The following is a 22001-nucleotide window of genomic DNA, read 5'->3' as shown; positions in this document are numbered from 1 at the left end:
TATCTGGGTGTTTTAAAACTCTCTACTGTCTGTTTCTATGGGTGTGTTACTGCATCTTCCTCCCACCAAAGACTACAGAGCCCCTCCGTGTGTTTGTGGCAGCAAGATTTATAAGAAAACTCATTAAACATTAAGTAAATCAGTTTTGACCAACCTCCCGACTTCTACTGTGAAAAGCACACAATAACCAGGGGTGAGCAATTTCCACAAATCAATGAAATCTCCCAGTAATAAGCCAGACTCATAAATCACTTGTTAACAAGCACTTCACAGCAGTTTCACTTGACTCACAGGTTTGAACACTCCTTGCATACTGTGAGACCTTAATTGCCAATAAAAACATGAAAAAGGCAAATGGTAGATTTTTTGCTGAAGATTACATTAAATCAAGCACATTTTTTGTTTACTTTTTATACATGTAATATTATATTTGATTGTTTGATGACTCAAACCTGTCAACCCTTATGATCTGTTATCATTATGGGCTGCTCTTTTAAATCATTATGTAAATCTTTTTTTTTTTAAATGCATTTTTAATAGTTACCCCAAGGAGTTTTGTCACTGTGTTACTATAATGTATTATATCTCTTCTGAGTTATGAATTTGCTCTGCAGCATAAGTGATGGAATTACAGGCAGTCTCAGCAATGAACACATAGTACAAAGACGAAAACACTACTTTCTTCCTCAGGAAAATGCTGCTTTTTCTATGCTGAACTACATATGTCAATGTAACTTATTTATTTTGTCCACCAATACAGTTCATTGTGGTTCTTTTTCAAAAGTCACAAAATATTACTAGTACCACAACATACACCCTCTCCACACCTTAATAAGTATATCCCAAGGTAACAGTGTTTGCAGTATTCATTGAAAACCAGTTCATACAATATAAAAACATAGTTTTATAGTGAAAGTGATACCTAATATTTTATCTCTGAATTTAAATGTATCTGTACTAAGAGGAAATACACAACCTTTAACCAAGTTATCATTTTAACAAAGTGTGGAAAAGAAGGAAACATGCCTAAAATAAATCCTCACAATAATTTAGTTGTATATTTTTTACCACTAATTCAAATTTCCAATTATATATAAACTGTACTTTGTGTTGTCACTGGTTCCCTTTTCTGCCATTTGATACGGCCTGAGAGTCTTGGCAGCACACCTTTTCTGGAGGTTCGTTTGTTTATGCATAATTATCTGGCAAATACCAGCAGCACCTAGGGCTCTCACTGCAGTAATAATCTCCCTGTTGCCCCAGAAACACAAGACACGCACCAGCAAAACAGTGAAGTCATTCCCTCTTTGTCCTTGAGAGTCGTGGAGTCGAGAGTCGGGTATTAGGTGTGTAGAGCAGGGTAAGAGAAAAACACATTGTCAAATGATGAGGACATTTTTCCACCATTTTGTCAGTAGGTTCTGATACATATTCAAGTGTGTAATTGCCTTAAAGTAGACATATAGTAGAGGTCGAACTGTGTTTGGAGGATATAATGTTTCCAGATTCATTAAGAGGGCCTGGATGCCTTCAACTAGATACTGAGGGAGTGAGCCAGCTACAGTAAGCCAAGAAAGAAATGTGCCATACTGGCCTAACTACTAAAAGACAAGACTTCATTCCTTGAGGGTTGTATCCTTATGTCAAGCATATATGATCAAGTAAGAAGTGAAGTTGCACAATAAATTGAAATATTATCAAAATCGCAATGTGACCAAGTGCAATATCCAAACCTTAGAGAGCATTTAATATAAAGGTAAAATGTGTAACCCAAAAAGCACAATAATGAAGTACAATAGTGCCGCAGAGATGTTCTGGCCTAAAACATCTTCATCCATATCCAGATGTAAGAAAAAAAAAAAACGTTTGGTATGCACCACAACAACTGTCACATCATCATGATCATGATTATACCCAATAATTGTGAATCATATCATAATCACAATATCTGTTTAAATAATATGATTTTGCCATATTGTGCGGTACTAGTAAGAAGCAACAAACTCACAAGAGGTCAAGAAAATTCCTGTAGTACTAAACTGAAGACAAAACTGCCAGTGCTGAACTGAACGCATTCTGATTTGCAACTAACTTTGTTCTCTTTCTACTGATGTTCATTTTGTTCTGTAGACAGACACTTCTGGCAGGGATTGGTAAATGGGCAAAAAAGAAAATAGTCATTTTTCTTCCTAATTCTCCTACACTGTTATTTAAAAGTCTACAGGAAAAAAAAAAGAAGAATGAAGAATAGCTCCACTCACAGCTTGTGTAGTCGGTCAGCTACAAAGTAATACTATTGATTTTTTTTCCTGTTTATTTTGTTTTAATGCCACCTAATTAGTGCTTTCCAGCTAGCTGTGCCTACTTGCTGAAATGACACAACATTATGACAGGCAGTACTGAGCAGCAACTACACATCACTATGTGTTCAAAACACTGTAGCTGTGGGAGACTATCCTCACATGTGCCAGACCATAAATGTCATTCTGCTCAGTGTAGTCTGGGAGGACTCAACAGGCATTTACTTGCATTAGGAGTGTTAATGGTGGGAAACCAAAAGCACATTGCGGATGATTGGATCGGCTTCTGCCCACATAAAAAATATAAATACATGTTTTTCATCAGCGCAAAGTCAACTCGAAGCCTTTCTTCACCTGATTGGACAAAATAAAGCAACTCCTGGATTGTCCTTGAGTTCTACTACAGGTTTTAAAACAACAAAACACTGTAAGTTATGAATTATCAACTCAAGGTCATCGCATTAAATCATTCACTATCTAAGTTCTACAAAGCCCAGTGCAATATGCATACAACAACATACTATACATGTATTAAAATGCAGTACAAACAGTGTGCTTTAAATCTGGAGTGGTTAAACTGCTGCATGGAAGAAATGACAATGAAAATAATGTTTAGCTTAGTATCAAGTTGAGCAAATTGCAGGGTTTTTTTCCACAAACATGAGCTGGTGAGTTCACTACGTTGCTGATGGATTTGTTCATGCCTTCACATGTGTCTGATGTTAAGATGTGCACAGCATTCAGCACACACTGTCTGTTTTTAACGGTATGAACTCTAATTACTCAGTAAACTTTACTGGAAAAAAAACAAAACATTACTTAGGAGGGATTTATCAGTGTGTAGAACAGGAAAAAAAGGAAGAAGAGTGTCTTGCAAGAGTTTGCTAATTCATAAAAAAATAATAAAGCTCAAAAGACGTGAGTTAAAAATTAAGTTGAAAACAAAATGCTTTAACAACACAATCGCTAGCATGTGTTTTGTAGTATTTTCACGAGTTGTTAGTTGGTTTTGGTTTATAAAGTGTACAAAATTCACATTCTGTATATTTGTAAAATATGTATAGAAAAAGTTTAAATCTGGATTTCTACAGTCCCACATAAATTTGACTGTAAATTCGAACCGAGGTTGTGTGACAATTTGCATCTTTATATATTCCACTACCTTCTTTGCAGTGCCTTTGCTCAAGTTAAGAGTTGTACGATCATTAGTTAGAAATCCAAAGTCAGTGCAAGTGGACGGGGACTCGGGAGCGAAGGAGAACTATGGTGACAAATTCTCTCTCTCTCTCTATCGCTCCTCCTTACCCAGGCTTCCTATCCAGGTCAATACAAGCAGGCGCCACAGTGCAAACAGCCCAGGACACACCATGTAAAGTGACTCTACAATCCTCCATCCCCCACCCCCCTCGGACACTATTCGCCCTCAACAACAACCATTGATTTTTTTTCCTGATGAGGATCTGGCCGGCATTTAATCTAACATTGTAGCCCCTCTCTGTAGGACATGGCTGAGCATGCCATGCTAATCGATTACCTCTGTTGATGAGAAGTATCTATCTATCTATCTATCGCTCTGGCCAGAACAGGCAAAAACAGTGCATATACATTTGGATAAGAATCTCAAGTACAATATAAGTTACTTTTATCATTGACTCTTCACATGTCAAGGGCAAAGACGATGAGGATTATATTATTATTGTGAATGCCTCTAAGCCAGAGGATAATTTACATTTAGTCACAGCACTTCAAGGCACTATGCATGTTTGACTAAATACACCATCAAGCCTCTTGAGCAGACTATTGTTTACAGAAATCTGACTTGACCAATGGTGCTGCTATCAAAACACGGGTGGGTGTCCACCCATAATCCCTCTCTTTGTCTACTACAAACCCCTCTTTAGGCAAGGACACTGGTTTTAAATACTGCCATATGCAAATTGTTGCATGCAATTAGCATTTTTAAATATTTCAAGCCTCCGGATTCACTGGATACTTGGGGCATGCTGATCACAGATTTATGCATCTCTGTCAATCATATTTCAACATCCGTACACTTTTAATAATAACTCAGGAATGCTTATAAATTTAATTATGCCCTGCATGAAATTATTTCCATCTGGAAAAAAAAATGTGTTTGTATAACTGCTCTCGTGCCGTCCCCTGCTATTAACTGTCCAGCTATGAAGCTTTATTTGCACCTTCCTCACTGTCATGAACACTATCTGTGTGGTCAGCTTGAACCAGAACATATTAACACTGCCAATTACTCAAAGCAAAGCCCCTCAAATCCATCTGAAAGTGTGCAAGATTTCAGGATTGAAAGGTACAGCGTTCTACTCTGCTAAACATTTTCTTTTTTACATTGCACCACTGAAACATCACCTGAGCTGCGAACATGATGTGGCAGGGAAAGAGACTGAAACAGAATAAAGATAAAATACATATATACTGCCCAGACTACTATTAACATGACAGAAAAGTCCCTGGTTTCTTTGCTATCAATGAATTTTCGTATTTGTTCATCTTGCCGTGATTCTAACAATAACTGCGCAGTGTACAAACATAAAACACCACACAAACATTTTATCTAGGTCTTCATTTCATCACAAACAGCATCTCCATCACTACATAAATAAATAACCAACATATAGTCTGCATCCCTATTGTACATCAAACACAGCCAAGATTATATGTGACAAGGCTGGCAATTAAACATTTTTCTCACTCTGAATGCAAAGCATAAAAAAGATGATCAAGGCTGGTTGATATCCACAGATTATGCATAATTTATGTGGCTTGTACAAAATACCGTTCTGTTGCAGTTCTGTTCATTCACTCAACTAATTCATTGAAATAAAGCGTCCCAAAGGGGTAGCCATGTAATCAAGCCTAATCCCAGATTGATTTGAGAGCGGTCGAAGACAGAAAGCTGGAGAAATCTGGGAAAGCTTTCTGTCACAGGAGGAAGACTGCGGGGAGCTGGGTGATCGGAAGAAACAGTTGAGAAGCTCCGGTTTCAAATGAGAGGATAATAAAATAACCCTGGAAAAAACTGTTATGGTTCGCAAAGGAATGAAAAGTGATGATCGTTTAAACTACACTGGCATGGAAGTTTGGGTTTGAACGCTTCAAAGGGATTCAACTAAAAAAAAGCTTTGCGCAGTTTATTTTGAATATCCAAAAAAAAACAACTAAGGGCTATTAATTGTGTTAACATCATGTTAACATCAGTAATTTACATCAATGTCGGGTTGTATGTCTATGTTTGTGATGGCGTGTATGTATTTTTTAAATTCAGTTTTTACACCGTTTCTGAGAGAAAGAAAGCGCAAAGAGGAATGGTGAGAATTCAGGGTGTCACAGCAGAAAACACAGGAACCGTGGGCAAAGAAAGCTCAGAGGCTCTTTACCCGACTACAAGAAAGAGATGAGAGACCTAGTGAAAGAGGAAAAATGTGTGATACTGTCATATCTTTGTTTGACTGTATGTTTCATATATTAGGCACACACAACATTTCAAAAGCCAATGAGAGGAGCACGTTGTGGTGAGGAAGGCAATGCTCAAGTGATGCACCCTCAAAAAAGAATTTCCACGATGTATTTATTTTACTTTATGAAATGTTAAAAACTAAAGAAGACAGCATTTCCTACTTTCAGTAGGTTACAAAAATGCATTCATAATTTCAGAAAATTTCTCTTTCAAACAAAATGCTAAAACCAAAACAAAACAGCTCTATCCTCCACAAAACATCATCCAGATTCTTTTAAACCTGTTAACCTGATCCCCAACCACCTTTTCTCTCCATTAGTGGAGCAGTGGGGACAAATTATGACCTCTGTCTTTGTCTTTGTTGCAATTACTCTCGCGACACACTGTCCTCTCATGGCTACACAAGGGCTTAATACACGAAAGGACTTCGCGAGGAGTTTCACTGCATCATTATCTTTTCCCACGGAGCCTGCAGCCTCAGCTTGTCCCAGTTTGACTAACACACAGCGGGCTGAATGTTCTTCTTTGTCCCCTCGCTGTCACGACCGGAGAGAGTAGAACTGAGAAGGTTTCAAACTAAGTGAAAAAGTCAATTCCTGGTAGCAGACACTGATTACCCAAACAACTTTTCTCTGTGTACATTCTATTTTGATGTACATTTGCAGAAAGAAAGAAAACTGTATGAAAATTTGTATAAGATTGCAAACAGTTGGCTTCTCTTCTCTCATCATTACCTCTGACTTTGAAACAATTCTCCAATTAAAGTGTGCGTCTTCCTAAAGCCAGGCAATAAAGGTAGGCAACACTATCTGCTCTTATTTTGTGCTTGTGATTCAGGTACAGGAATCTCAAGCATCATAGGTCATCAAGCTCCATCTACTGACAACATATGGTTAACAAACATCAAATGCAAATGCTCATGTTATGTGAATACTAGTGAACCTAGTGAATGCTACACTGGTGCATCAGTTGTTTTGTTCTCTAGTTTGGGGAAACTCTTGTATGCACAGCATTTGTATTTAATGTGGGTAAAATGGCTGCATGCTTTACCAACACCGAAATGTCTGAATGGAAGGGTTAAATTAATGAAACCTACGTTTCAACATATTCATTCTTGAATATTTACTCCATTTTTCTATAATGTTTCCTTCAGAATCATTATAAAAACTTAACATGTGTGGCTTCTCCCTCGCGAGCTTGTATCCCAATTCTCTAAAAAAACACTCTTGTTTTTGTTTGCTTTTCATTCAGCTATTCACTCCATTTTCTTGGGACATGCTGGATACAAAAAATAAATAAAAAAAATCTAAAATTTTGGATAATGATTGTATTTACAATTTAACCAACATCTTCTGTTAAAAAAAACCTCTGGTTGCTAAACACCAATACTATAACTTCAGAGCTGCCCAGTGCAACACAGGCAAAGTAGTTCAGAAGTTTGCTGGCGCCATCTACTGATCTCTCCTGGCCAATACAATCAAGTGTGTTATGGTTAACAATGGAGGAATTATGGAGAATAAATTGTGTTCAGCAGAACAAGCACTGGTCTGAATCTAAAATGAGAGAATGATATCAATCAAGTATTAATGAGTAGGATTCAATAAACTTTGGACAGATTATATATGTCAAAGTGCGACATATCTCTATTAGAGAGAAACAACATGAGTGTTCTAGTTTCTCTTTCTTCTTTTACAAGCTCAATCAGGTTTCACATCAGCCAATCTGGTTCCATCAATTGATGTACTGTACAGCACAGTACAGTAAGGCCAGAGAAAATACCTGTCAAATACCCAAAGTGTAAGTGCTATAATATTCTTCTTGTTGTCACGTGTACACATTCTTTGTTTCATTTAACTTTCTTCAAAGATGTTTCAGAGAGCAGATAAGATTGGCCACATTGTTCCAATTGTACAGAGAGATGAAGACTCTGGTATGACCACACCATCACTTAGTTTCTGAAAACTGAAATATCAAAAACAGAAAACTGCTTTGGTTCAGTTGTCTTGAGCGAAAAATGTACAGAAAGACTAAAGGTTATTTTGCATAATCCTCCTCTCAGACCCAATAATGATGAAGTGTCATGCTGCCAACACATGCAGGAGGCAGACTGAATCGCTCAACTAGAATTTACAGAGGTCAGATGCTGCCATCTAGTGGTTATATACAAAACTATCAGAGCAGCATATCAAGAGCAACTGCAAATTGCCAACCTCACCTCACATATCAGCTGACAACAATTCTGTCTCTGCTAATGTGATATATATAACTACCGACCAACAAATAAAATACACAAGTTTAGTTGTACTTCTGTCTCAACAACAGGATTCAACATACATCACTGAAGCTAGTTTGGTTTGCAGGCACTGCTCACTGTCATGGTTGTCATCTAAAGATTAGAAATAGAGAATCAAGGAAATACTCTATAAAACTACTCAAAAGAGAGGACCAACTAATCAGACAAACAAACTCATCTACTCACACAAACCCTTAACCATGACACACAACACACTGAATACCCTGTATTCAATCAACAAGTCTAGTAACAAAGACAAGATAGAGGCAACCGTCCTTCATTTCAGACCTATTTTCATGAGCCTCCACTAATCTTACCCTCTCAGCGCAAGTTCAATGTCATCGACTAAGTAAAAGCTCTATGTAGGTGTGCAAAGACTGGCAGCATTTTAGTTTCTATGTTCTATGTTCTTAAATTAAAAGCTTTAAAATGGCCATAAATACTTTGCTGCTGGTGGTGCCTGGGAGCTGGGAAGATGAAGTCTGATTTGAGCCAGGTCATCCTGAAAGTACATACTGTTCAAAGCAGGTCTGATGAGGGCCCCCCACCTGTATTCCCTCTTTTGGTGGGAGCACCTGGTGCCAGCTCAACCTCAGCCACTTTAACTTCAACCTTCGTTTGATGGCTAAAATGGTAAATAACAGCTCAATTACTATTTTAACATACAGTTGACATTTTATTATAGGCTACGTGTCACAGTGAAAGATTTTTTTGTACTTAATTATAACTCCTCTTGTTGGGATTGATCCTAATGAGATGTAACAGAACAAATATTATATGTCAAGCTACAGTACAGGTCATTAAGGCTTCACACACACACCTCACCGAATCAGGCTAATTAACTGCAGTGTAGTTATGTCATTTCTCCTAAAATAGCTGTCAACATTAACTTGAAACTTACTTCCCATATAATGTTGTCTGAGAATATAGCAACAGTCTTGTTGCATTTAGTGACCTTTTATTCTTTTATTAACAAATAGAACAATGATTCATCTTGCACAACTTACTCGTGTAGTCAGTCTGCAGTTTACTGCCCAGCTACCTCCTTCGCCTTGGTAATAGCAGCAATATTTTGGCTTCATCTGCGGGGTTTGTTCTACTGCCAACACTGCTCTTATTATAAATCTCTTCAAAATCATCTATTCTGGGCTGCGCGTTACCCCGTGTGAGCGCACAATGCAAACTTGTTCAAGTCTGGGTAGAATCAACACTGACGATGGAAATCCCCCAGGTCAGAGAAGCATTTTAACTTTTCAGTAGTGGTGGAAAGTAACAAAGTACAAGTACAATTCTGAGATACAGATATTACCACATGTCAGAGGGCAATATTGCACCTTTTAATCCACTTCATTCATCTGACAGATGTTGGCTGTATCCCAATTCATGGGCTGCATTCTTGTGACATTCAAAGGCCGCGTCAACCATTGCTAAATGGGACTTCGGAGCATTTCCTGGTTGCATCACCAAATGTTCCTGCCCTTACATCATGATTTCTGCCAGCCAGGCCTGCGAAGGTGACGATCTGCGCCATGCGATGTTAACATTTTCTTTCTTTCTTTCTTTCTTTCTTTCTTTCTTTCTTGGGCGTGCAAAGAGTCTTGGGATATCAGAGGCCGCGACGGATAGTACCAGTACATCCTCCAAAAATAGGGAAAGGGTTAGAAGGCCTGCATTTGGATGATACGGTGGATTCATACGGTGTTGCGATGTAATTGGCCTTTAAATATGGACTTCAAAGGATGCAGCCCCTGATTTGGGATACAGACACAGTTTGTAGTTGCCTTCACACGATGCAGGTGTTTCCAATCACCCGAGCTAATTGGACCAATCCTCTAGTCAGGTGTAAGTTAGGTGGATCGCTGCTGGGTTTAATGTGATGATGATACAACAAAGACTGATAACAGCGTGAGCTGCCTCACAGCAAGTACAACAAACAAAATCAGTGTGAGGTTGTCAATCAAGCACAAGGCCAATTAGACAACATAAGCGAAAACACCTGTGTACTATGGGTGTGCAGGCACGGCATTTTGTATACACAGAAAAATACACCATACTTTTTTTATGCATATGTTAAGACCCTAGAGGTCAAATATTTCTATTGCCTGTCTCTCCTTGAATAACCCTCTTTTGCCCGACTGAGAGTATGTATGTGTGATTGGTTGCAGGTTTGATGAGTGATTGCAGGCTGCCCCGGGGAGCTGACTGGCTGCTGCCTTGGAGCCAGAAATTTAAGGGCCGGCTCCTCCCAGTTCCTGGAGGCTCTCCTTCTTTGTCCCAGACTGCCAACATGTCTGATTTTGTACAAGCTATGTTTTTGAATAAAACTATTTAAAAACGCTTCGCTGCTGGTGGTGCTTGGGGGGACAGGAAGAGGGAAGTCTCATTTTCATGTTGCGCCAGGGTTTCCCCTAGGCCCTGGTCTCAACAGATGCATTACCACTGACAAAACTACCAAAGAGTTAAATTAGCATTTGCACCATCTAAACCAGCTACGTTAAAATGCTACTTATACTTAGCTGAACATCAAGTAGGGTAACATATGTCAAAACGTAATATAAGACACTGGCTGGGTCCATTTTTCATAGCCTAATGAGTCCTTTTAGGATCATTCTACAGAAAAGATCATTATTCTGTAATTCACTGACACTATCAATACACAGAAATGGAACCTTAATTACTTTTTTATTAATTGGTCTTATCCATGAGGAAGATAACACCAGTGACAATATTAATGAAAAAAAATGCATTTTACAAAATGGCTGCTTCAGGGCCTCAAACCACGTCGTCCATCACGTAAAACTCACTGAATGTGATTTAATCCATTTCTAGTCTGACTTTTTTTACAATTCCCTACTGATGAAGGTAACACAAGTTGCATCAACTCAAAACTTCATATGAAATCTGGAGATAAATTTGGAAATTTCTGAAAAACTGAAACCGAATGTCCTGTCTTCATAGGTCAAAGGAGGAAAAGTTAAATAGATATTTACTAACACCAGAGGTACATCTCCAGGGGACGATTACCTTCATTATATATTTTATAACAACTACTTGTAATTAAACATGTTTGTCATTTCTATCACATCTGAGAGTTATATATACATAACTATTTTAAATTGCAGAAAAACATGGCTTTGAGCTCAATATGAGGCACTTTCCTTTTATACCTGAATGTGGGGACATTTAAAGTACTTCTGGTGTAATTGACATTTTAAATACTTGATTATTAAAAACAAATATTGCCAAACTTGTTTTGATTGAACATGTTCAATTATAAAAAAAAAATATGAAAAAAAAAGTTTTTTTCCAGTGTAATTTTCTGGAAACGTTAGAGACAGAAAATCAACGTCTATATAGTTTTATCCTTTAACTTTTATACTGTTTTATTTTACCAATAATGGTCAAATACTTTTGAATTAAGGATCAGTCTTACTACTTTTACTTACTGCTCAGTGAAGAAAAAAAGCGAGAAAACGTATAAATAACGTATAAAATATAAAATAATAAATCCAGCAGTACACCAGTCAGCTAGCTCAGTTAGGTGACCAAACTCAAGGTTAGCCAGCTGAAGCAGTGGCAACGGCTAACTAGCTTAACTAGCTAGCTGAGCCAGGTGGACCAACAGTGAAAAACGCATGCAAACAAGAAAACAAAATGTCCACAACTTTAGCCAACAGCAAACAAAATAAAAACGTCTAAAGACTCACCATTTACTCGAGGAGTCCACCCGAGGAAGACCTTCACCCACCTGGAAGCGGCTGGAAACTTGCCTGGGATGTCTCATCCACCAATTCAGTCAGATTTGAGGTCATTGAAGGCGGTGGGCTGGAGCAACTGACATCGGTGCTGCCGCCATTTTGTGTCTCTCATTATCCCACCACTTGTGATTCCTTTAAACTTAAACTTTATTCGACTTGAACATTGTAATTGTGAAACAAAACAAAACAAAACAAAACAAAACATCGTGCGTGTAAATTAACCATAGGGGGAGGGGGGAAACTGTTGATGACAATCGTGATTATTATTATATAGATATTATTGTACCTCCTCTCAACAGGCGTCTCCACTGAACCTTGAATCTGATCACCTGTATATTGTGGAACTGTGTCCACACAGATCTCCCACATGGTGTGACTGAGTGGCAGGAGAAAGGCCAGTGTTGATGCAATTCTTACTTGCCTCCAACAGAGGTCAGTAAAGGTGATACAATGGCTCCACTTGTTGAAAGTTGTTCCCTCATTATAGAATGAGCTCTCTGTCCAGATCTGCCATGGTAATGATACAACAATCTCATTTATTCAACAGTTTATCTGAATGTGACCTCACTTGTCTTGTCTGGTTCCCTTGTTGATCCTAATCTATTTTTGTGAAGAAACATTTGGCTGCTTTGGCCTTCTCAAATGCCACCATGACCAGTGTTAATTCTCAACAGTATCACACAAAAACAATGCATTTTGTGATACATTTCTCCGCTGGCATTTTTTAAATTTTATTTTTCATTTTTTTGCAGCCGTTTTACTTAACTTCTGCTCTGGAGCGAGTTAGAATTAATTGGCTGGATCTCTCCTTCCTCCCCGGTATGCAAATACTGTATGCACAGGAACACAGAGGAAATTATGCATGCATGCAGAAGAGTAGTTCCTTCTTTTTCTTTTTCTTTTTTTTTTTTTAAGGTGGGAGAGAAAAGCTGACACGTATTGGACCAGCTTGTTAGCCAAAGTGAGGTGAAGCATTAGTGTATTTTTTAGGAAAAACAAGAACAGCCCCTGGCTCACTTAATGTTTTTTTTAAAAAAATATGCTAGTGCCAGATTAATTTACTGCAATTTTATGCACTGCCTGTCTAACCTGCTGTGTTATTAAGGGCTCTATCAGGTGGGCTCAGAACATATCCAAGTCATAGGCACTTTTCACTGAAATTGTAATTCTATGCTATGTTTTATGAAAATTGGACACATTAAGTGCATTTTAAGATCTGCATCCTGATGTTTACACTCATCAAAATCTGCATTATGCATTGGTAAACATTATTGGTGGTAATCAAGAAATATAGCTTTTTGTTGCCTTCTAAACCCAGGCGCTAATTGGCCGGATCATCATCAGTCATATTTTTTGGCAAAATGGATCAGGACAATGTCAGACCGACATTTGTCTATAAATACACAATGATGTGCTAGCCATAATTCATTCCCTGATGGATTTGCCTTGAGAGCTTGACAAACAGCAGACACGAGATAAAATAAAAAAAAAAAAAATAGTATCTCCGGGATTGTAATATCGGTTCAACATTAAAACTCTGCGTTCTGCTTTCCTATTACCTGCCTTTGTCACAGAAAGTCAGACCGGCAATCACGGGTGCAGCGGCAAAAATAATGTTGCAATCCTGGTGATAAGATTTTCCGATGTGAATGAATGGAGGAAGTTTAGGGAGTTCATTTCAAGGTGAGGGAACTAGATTGTGTTTCTGCACACTTTGTGCCTGCAGTATTCCCCTGTAAGGCGTCCCCCGACTTTTTCCAATTGTGCCAAAAGGATCTTTTAAAGCAGACATTATGCTCATTTTCAGGTTTATAATATTGTTCAGGATTATTACTAGAATATGTCTACATGATTTAATGTTTATAAAAACACACAAGTTTTCTGAAACTGTTCAGCACTGTATAGCAGTGTATTCTCTTTATGTTGCAAATGCTCTGTTTTAGCTCCTGTTGCTTTAAGCCCCTCCCCCTCTCCTGAATAACCAGTTAGCTCTGATTGGTCAGTCAACACATGCCTGAAGCAGAACCGCGAGCAATAACAGAGCAGCATGATTGTGAGAAAATGCAAATGTGTGACATGGTGATGCAGTGTGATGTCACAAAGTCACAGAATTAAAGGCGGGACTGCTAATGAGGCGTTTCCAGAGCAGTGTTTTCTGTAGGAGAGAGGAGCTTCTGATGGTTGACTTCAGCTTTTTATATTTCAAGATTTTTTACATGCACAAGATCATATTGTATACAAAACACTGAACAAAAGGGGAAAAAAAGCATCCTCTGAATTCCACGTCTTTAGAATTAAGGGACTAAATATCTTTCAGTTCTGCTGTTCTCAGTCATCCAGGTCATGGTAACTCTAAGCGCTGTATCGTAGGCAACTGGATGTCTTTCAGTTTCTTGAGGACGTTTCACCTCACATCCAAGACGCTTCTTCAGGTCTGGAGCCTATGATACAGCACTTGGAAACCTTGTATTCTGTTACATGCACCGTGTCACAAATGACTGTATGTTCACATGTTTTGTTTGTTCGGTATAAAACAGTTAAAGTAATGACAATATATCAGTTGACAGAAAAGCAAACAAAAGGCAAAGGAAGACAAGGTTTTTTTTGTATTTTTTTTACAAAAGCAATTAGCCTTTTTTAATCTTACATTGCATTGAAAATTTACATAATAGATTCATACATTTTACAAATAATTTCATCATAAAAATATATTTCTGTACAAAACACTTTTTTATTCTATATTTCATCTTTTTTTTTTCAAATGGTGAATATTTCCAATGTCCCCAGGCAGGAACAGCTTTTAAGTCTTTCAAATCACATGGGTCTTATTGCGGTCAGTCAGTAGGAAAAGCTTGTGGCAAAATAGACTGAAGCTTAGAAAAAAATGACTTCTGATGAAGGGGGGGAGGGAGGGGGAGGGCTGGAGCAGGTGTGTGATTTTTTTTCGCATGTATATATGTGTGTTTGTGTGTATGTGTGAGTGCATGTCTTTGCCTGTGTGTGTGTGTGTGTGTGTGTGTGTGTGTCTGTGTAAATGACAGGGAGGGTCCCATGGTTTTTGGTAGGCACTGTGTCAGATCCATACCGAAAAAAAAAACAACAACAACAGCGACGACGACGACGACAGCAGCGACAATCAATCCAAACGGTAATAAGAAACAATGTCACCAAAAGCGATGCAGAGCGGGACAGTCGCAGCATTGATAAATCAAGGGAGCTACCGTTGCTTTTAAACCAATAATGACTTTAAAAGGAGTTTTTTTTTTTTTTTTTTTTTTTTTCCTGTCAGCTGGTTTGCGCTCGCTGTCTGTGGTTACAACAGCAGGGGGTTCTGGGAAACGAAGTAGAAGTTTTCGCTCACCCTGACAGCCAGACTCATTAAAAACCCAACTGTATTCATCATGTGAGGGACCCAGGCTCACTGAATTCAGTTTAAAACCTTTCAAACCGGGTTCTTCAAAACCAAACACATACTTCTTTTTTTTTTTACCGACACCAAAGCTGAAAACACAGTGATTCATGCTCTTTGATACATGTATTCCTGTATTCATGTGGGGACCAATTAATATAGGTACGGTATATGGTGCATTTTCAGGCCCAACCCTTATTATATGACACAACTATATGGGTGGTGATCGTGGTTTCACATGAAAATCATCTCTTCTCTTCTCTCTGCAGTAGTTAAAGGCCAACAACATGTGCAACAACAGCCTCCAGTTACAGGCTTACAGGGGCTAAATACAGTGAAGGTTGCCAGCTGTACAGAATGTAATGTAATAGGCGGCAGATCAGATCTGAAAACCAGCCAAGGAACACTGAGCTGAGATTATAAGGCTATACTTTTTTATGAAATAAAAATGAGCAAGTAGGAAGGGATATTGAATCTCAACGGCCTTGGTTACGTGTCGGAATTCACTCAGTTGAATACATTTCAGTTTTGAAGTCTTCTCCTAAATGGTCGGCCCATCTTAAAGCTTCAGTGACTTTGAAAGAAATGACATTCTAGGCTGTTCAGCCTTTCGCAATGTAATGCACACGCGCAAAACAGTCGGTCGTTAAAATCGTCTGCGCACATTACTCAGGAAGTGCCAAAGGTAGTACAAACTCTTTTCAAAATCTAAAACCAAGGGCTTGTAAATGTTGTACACAGCTTGATAACCGACGTGGACATCAGCACAAGGGCAGATTCAATTTTAAAAGAAGAACCCTAAGAGTGAATTCATGTCATCGCAGATGTTTCAGTATTGATGTGAAGGACCAAACACCTCTTTTAACGCAGGGAGAAACAACCTGGAGATGTACTTGTGGTTATGACTAGTTGAGACTTCTCTATTTTTTTTAAACAAAATTATGACTAGATTTGATCACAAACAAACCCACTGAAAACATCCTGAAGGCAGTGCCTCCGAAATCAAAATTCATCCTTTTTTACTTTGATTCCTCGATGTATAAAAATACAAACATGACTTGCCATGTCAATGTACAACACAAATGTTCTACAGGGGACCAAACATCTCGTACATATGATTGACATACATGTTGGGCAGTTTACCAGCAATTATCACCATTATTATTGTCATCATTTTTAAATATATATGTTTTCTTCAGGAGTCAGGGGGTAGATTTGTTTGGCCATGTGTCATCAAACTTGTGGGTTGCTTTCCTCCACTTTACTGAGTTTGTTGACATTTCTGAACTGTAGCTACAAAAGCAACATTAGTTTTGATGTGCAAATCTCTGTGGCATCATATCAGATCATTAAAATGTTTGTGTCACAATGGTGACCATTATGGAGGTTGTGTATGCATGTGTTTGAGGTGGCAGACAGCTCTAGTGAAGGGGGCGCTGGGGGGGCGAATCAAACGGGAGCTGTAACAAAATAACTCTGTGCATTAATGGTTCAGATAATCTGCCAACTTGCGATAAACGATTGACGAGATATTAAGTTTCAAAGATCATGATTGTTGCTGGCAAACCTTGCATCATCTCGACAATAATGACAACAACGATACCACTGACACTCATGATTTGCCTCAGTGGGAAGGACAGTGATGGTGAGAGGAACGTCACGTTACACAAGAAATTAAAAAATCAACCAATTCCATGTTACAAAGCAACCGAAAGATACCGTTTGTGACTTCTGTGAACAGCACACACTTGTAATATCTTTTGTCCGGATATTTATTTCTTTTCTTTTTCTAAAAACTCTGCTATAATCCGTCTTTCCCCTTCAGCCCCTCCCCTGTGGTAAATATATAGCACAAAAATATAGGTGGTGAATGCTCCCGAATATATATGCAATAGATTTACAGATCAGAAGATTCTGCAGCAATAACAAAGAAAGAAGATAAGCACTCGCAGAGTGCAAAATTACAGTGGAACCGAGTCCACAATCGTAGGGCTACAGCCCTGTTTGTCTTTCTTTTAGCCTGTCTATCAGTGTATGTCTGTCTGTGTCTCCTGTCTGTCTGTCTGTCTGTCTGTCTGTCTGTCTGTAAGCCTGTTAATCTGTGTTTAAGCCTATCTGTCTGTGGAGTGGAGACAGTGGACGATGGGCTGCAACAGTCTTAAGACCCTGCTTGTCTCTCTTGAACCTGTCTGGCTCCTTGTGTGTCTAAGTGTTGGTCTTAACACCATCTGTCTGCTCTCTCTGTCTTCCTGTCTCTCCAGATTGTTGATAGTGTGTGCACCTGTCATCTTTCCTGTCTGTCACTCATCCTGTCAGTCTGCCTCTGACCTGTCTATCTGTCCCTGCGTTAGTCCGTCTCTCCTCTGGGTTCGACAGGTAGTGTTCCTGTAAAATGTGCTTTAGTGCCAGAGCTTTCTCTGTTTCACAAAGTCCTTTTTCTTTGTAAGTCCATCAGAGTCCTCTGTGTCCGCTCAGCGTCCGTCTCATCAGAATCCATTTGAATTCACAGGATCAGGAGCATCTTTCCTCACAGCCGTGTTCTGTCTGATCTGATACATCATGGAGAGGAAGGCCGACCTCTCTCAGCAGTTGATTTCAGGTTAGACAGGGTCTGATTGGCTTGCGTTAGGATGTTTAAGATCTCATCTTTTTTCTCTTGATGACTCCCTCACTCTACTGCCAGTTCAGTTAGGGGGGTTGCCTCCTCCTCTCTTATCCATTGGACGGGAAGGAGCAGTTTATCCGTTCGATGAGTCCGTCTCCTCTCATCTGTTCTCTTAGTGCCGGCGCCCCTTTAGACTCCTTTTAGTTTTGCTTTGCTCTTAATCCCAGTTCAGTTAGGATTATAGCTCTGTCTCCAGGGCTGCCCTCATCCTTTGCTTAGGAGTTTGGTCTCTTTTAAAAAGCAACTTTTGCTACTGTCTGCTAGCGTTAGCCATTTTAGATTCCATTTTAATAGAAAAAGACAAGCGACTAGTAATACCAGCCTCTGCTTGTCATGGAGAGACGAGGTTGTCCTGTCTTGTATTCCGTGGTCGTTTGTAGAAATAGGCTCCTATTCACGACTAGTCAGTCGGTCTGCTGGTGACAGTGTCTTCTACTGTCAGATTTGAACCCAGGTATTTAGATACAGGTTTCTTTACCTCACAGTGTCTTTTTTGTGACATCCTCTTCATGCCACACGTTCCTCATCTGTGGCCATTATCGCCTCCTCACTGTGAGGATTTGTTCAGTACAGTTGGAGACAACATGGTACAAATGAAATCAACCCATTTCTGTAGTGCAGTTCATCTCCATGGAGCCAGAGCACTGGTAATGTGCTCACTCTCTCTCTCCCTCTCTCTCCCCAAGTCACGGAGCTGAGAGTGGGTCCTTCTCTCCAGTGCTCAGTGCAAAATACAAAATTCGACATTGGGTTGTGGTGACATGTCATGGAATCAGACAAGCAGGTCATGGCTTAATCATTACTACTGGTAATAGAGACAGTGAGTGGGGTTAAATAAGAGGTTGGATATAATGGCTGCGTCTGGTTTAGAATCAAATTATAAAGTATCCAAGGCCAGCTGAGTCATGGGGTTAGATACGAATAATAGCCAGTGTAGTTCTCTGTCGGGTCGCCTCCTTTTTCTTTCACTACAAATCACATCTCACTGCGAGTTTACCACCGGCCGAGTTGCATCCGACATTTTGTGTTTGTTTAAATTTCATTTGTGGATCAGTGACAAGAACCAAACCCTGGGTCTTGGTTTCCACCGCTTGGGGAAGATTAGGTTTCTGAACCGGGACTGAAGGTCCTTTGAATCAATGAATAAGACCATGTTGCTGACGACGTTGAGGTCTGAGTCGAAGCGAACGGCTTCCCTCTCCACAGCCTCGCACCAATTGTGGTCCCATTGGATATCTGAGTCATTAAGTTCAAGTGAGGATAATCAATCCTCAGACCATGGTGCAGACAGTATTTAGATTGGGATCGAATCTAACAGCCTTCCCCTCCACTGCCTTGGCGTTGGTGTTGTACATGGGGTTCTCAAAGGCAGCCTGGCCGTTGTTGTTTTCATGGACTGAGCAGCCTGTGTACTGTGTTTTTGGTGTGGTTCTGTGAAAAAGAAAGTATAAATACACCATTAGAGTGATATAATTATTATTATCTAGTAACATTAACTTAATTGGGTAGCCAGTGAACAATGGTGAGATCAGTCTTGGGAGTAGAGGCACAGTAAACAAGCTTTAAGAAGGATTAAACAGATCGTTGTGCTTTTTAGGGAGCCTAGTGAGATTCTAATCAGCCCATCCAAAACTAATTCCTTCTGCAAGCTTTTTTCTTTTAAGGGGGGGGAAATATTAACAGCAGAACATGAGTTATTTGCATCTGTTAACAATGCAAACGGCAGTCATTTGTGCTTAAATCATATCTCTGAGAAATCCAATTTAACACTTCCTAAACAGAGGAGTTTTGCGGCTCAGTTTTTCAATAGACGATGAGTTGAGTGTCTCTACTGAGGCAGGTACTGTTCCTATCAATCAGATGATGAAGCTTTAAATGTTAACAATGCCTCCTTGTGTTTTGTATGAGAATAATGAAAATCAAAGGTGAAGTGACAATGCAGTGACTGGAATGTATTATTGCCTTCAGCTGAAACCTAACACTTAAATGTAGGGCTGCACCGATGAGTTTTGAGGCCTCTTTCTCCCCTTCAGCTTAAAACTGTTATTTCTATGCAGTTGCAGATAAAGGTTACCAGTGATGTACACTTGATGTAACCAAGTGAATTTACTGTATTTAAGTAACATTTCTGGATTTCTGGATATATAGACTTTTACACAAGTGCTATTCATATGGGTGACTTTTACCTTTAAGTAACATTTTAACACAATATCTTTACTTTCATTAAAGTATGACCATACTGCTCATATCATTAGCATTATACTATTTGTAGGATTAGATTCCAGAGCAGGTGCATAGTATTGTGCCAGACTCGTGTGATCTGAATGTGTCCAGTGACTTAAGTGAGTCAAAATGTATTGAATAATGATAGATGTAATGTTATCCAAAACGTTTTGTCTCAGAGTTGTTTCAATAGCAAAAAACCTTGACCTGGTGATTCAAACACTTATTAGGGTGATGATGTCATAAAATATGATGACTGACATTCAAAGCTTCATTTGAAAAGAATATCAGCCTGAAATGTGAAACTTTCCATACAACCTTTCTTAAAAAGGATGCATTTAGGTTTTTCTGGTACAGCACATACCTTTGTTTGTAGAGATAGAAGCCAAAGCCAGTGAATATTAGAGCGAAGAAAGGCACCAGAATAGCGATAGCCACAGAACTGCTGTTGGTACCAAGCTGAGGAGGTGGCGAGTTCTGACTCTCTGACATATTCAGACCTGAAGGAGGAAATGCATTGTTATTGTCAACAAAATAACGAGAGTTAGTGCTTTAATATGATCGAAACTGCAATGTTGTTATTGCAAGAAACTTTTTTCAGTTTTGTTCAATAAAGTGGTTCTGTATAAACTCTACTTTATATTGGTATTTGTAGCAGTACTGTACAGTATGTGTGTTATCTGTAGCAGGGGTGTTGGTAATATCCACTGCAAGGCTGACTCAGCATGAGCAGTAAGGTCACTGCTGCCAGCAAAGAGAAGCTCCCTGATAGCTTTCTCCATTAGTGAGGATCTTGAAAGCAGATCATCAGATTTATCTAATTATCATTTATAATCCAGACTGATTTACAAAAGTAAGATGAAGCCAAAGAGAGAATTACCCAGTCTCTGCAGTCCAAACTGTCCGTAGTCTTTTCCCTGAATGAAACCCTGGAATACGTAACTAGAGCCATCGGGCTCTGCTGATACCTGGAGAGGAAAAGTGGACAAATAAAAGGAAGTAAACATGAGAAACATACTAACAGAATAAGGGGAAAGCTTGGCTACATTTCGTGGTTGTGTCAACATGGCTTCCAACAGCATATAGCCTGAATAACCACTAACTGCTGCCAATTTTAGAATAGAAAATAATTCAAATAAACCCACAGTCATTTGAACTTCAACACTGGCTGATCTACGTCTAATGCATCGTTGCCCGTCTCCTTAATATTCCTGACAGACAGTGTGCGATGACTGATTCCTGACTGAATTAAGACCCGAAGCAAACATTAACTCAGTATGAACGTTTCCAACTATTAAACAGGCGGAGGTGGTTGCTCCCCCAGGACCCAAATGCATTTGCATCTTTAAAAACTTATTAAAGCAAAAACAGAAATAGAAAAGGATGTGGAGTTATTGGGGTCAAACTGATCATAAAAAAATGGAATGATAGAATAAAGTAACTGTGAGAAAGGACAAAAAGCATTTCTTTTGGGGTCTGCAATTCCCTGGACAATAAGATTACCTGACAAGATTTACCCACAAGATTTAGACAAACTGTCACAAATGCATTTCCAGATGATGAAAATGGTCTATGGTTAGTGTTTATGCTGTTATACTGTCGGTAATGAGCATGGTTTTCACTCTGCAGGTACTTCAAGGAGAGTATGAATGTCAAGAATAAGCTAATTTGTCAACAGATGACCACAGCATTTATATTCCTTGGTTGTGTTCTCTACAAATGCATTATTAACTTTGCTTGAACATTATGACAAATACAGAGCAATGAAATGTCTGATTCTGACTGACCTCCATTTGTCTTTTCAAATGAACAACACCATAAAAAATGCCTTTACAGAAAGAGGTTATTTGATTATCCACAACG

General features: G+C 39.0%; 2 protein-coding genes and 1 long non-coding RNA gene across 8 annotated transcripts in view; 1 reads left to right on the top strand and 2 right to left on the bottom strand.

Annotated features, from left to right (window-relative positions):
• The window catches only part of tshz1 (teashirt zinc finger homeobox 1), a 159407-nt gene extending 147199 nt beyond the window's left edge, over nucleotides 1-12208 (bottom strand). For all 5 annotated transcript variants that reach the window (XM_037093307.1, XM_037093306.1, XM_037093308.1 and 2 more), the window contains exon 1: nucleotides 11791-12208. The gene's annotated coding sequence lies outside the window, so the exon portion shown is untranslated. The remainder of the gene's footprint in view (nucleotides 1-11790) is intronic.
• On the top strand, nucleotides 8791-10507 carry LOC119016936. Its single transcript, XR_005074294.1, has 3 exons — nucleotides 8791-9314; nucleotides 9446-9597; nucleotides 10249-10507. It is a non-coding gene; the product is annotated as an uncharacterized LOC119016936 (long non-coding RNA).
• Nucleotides 12209-14443: 2235 nt separating the features above from the next.
• csmd3b (CUB and Sushi multiple domains 3b) overlaps nucleotides 14444-22001 on the bottom strand; it is a 363253-nt gene continuing 355695 nt past the window's right edge. For both annotated transcript variants that reach the window (XM_037092815.1, XM_037092814.1), the window contains 3 exons: nucleotides 21019-21106; nucleotides 20503-20638; nucleotides 14444-19346 (listed from right to left, as the gene is read on the bottom strand). In XM_037092815.1, coding sequence (XP_036948710.1) covers nucleotides 19187-19346; nucleotides 20503-20638; nucleotides 21019-21106 — 384 coding nt within the window. In that variant the 3' untranslated portion in view covers nucleotides 14444-19186. The remainder of the gene's footprint in view (nucleotides 19347-20502; nucleotides 20639-21018; nucleotides 21107-22001) is intronic.

The sequence above is a fragment of the Acanthopagrus latus genome, chromosome 3 (genome assembly GCF_904848185.1).
Source record: "Acanthopagrus latus isolate v.2019 chromosome 3, fAcaLat1.1, whole genome shotgun sequence".
Classification (NCBI taxonomy): Eukaryota; Metazoa; Chordata; class Actinopteri; order Spariformes; family Sparidae; genus Acanthopagrus; species Acanthopagrus latus.
The sequence above is the reverse complement of the archived record's forward strand: the minus strand, read 5'-3'. Positions and strand labels throughout refer to the sequence as shown.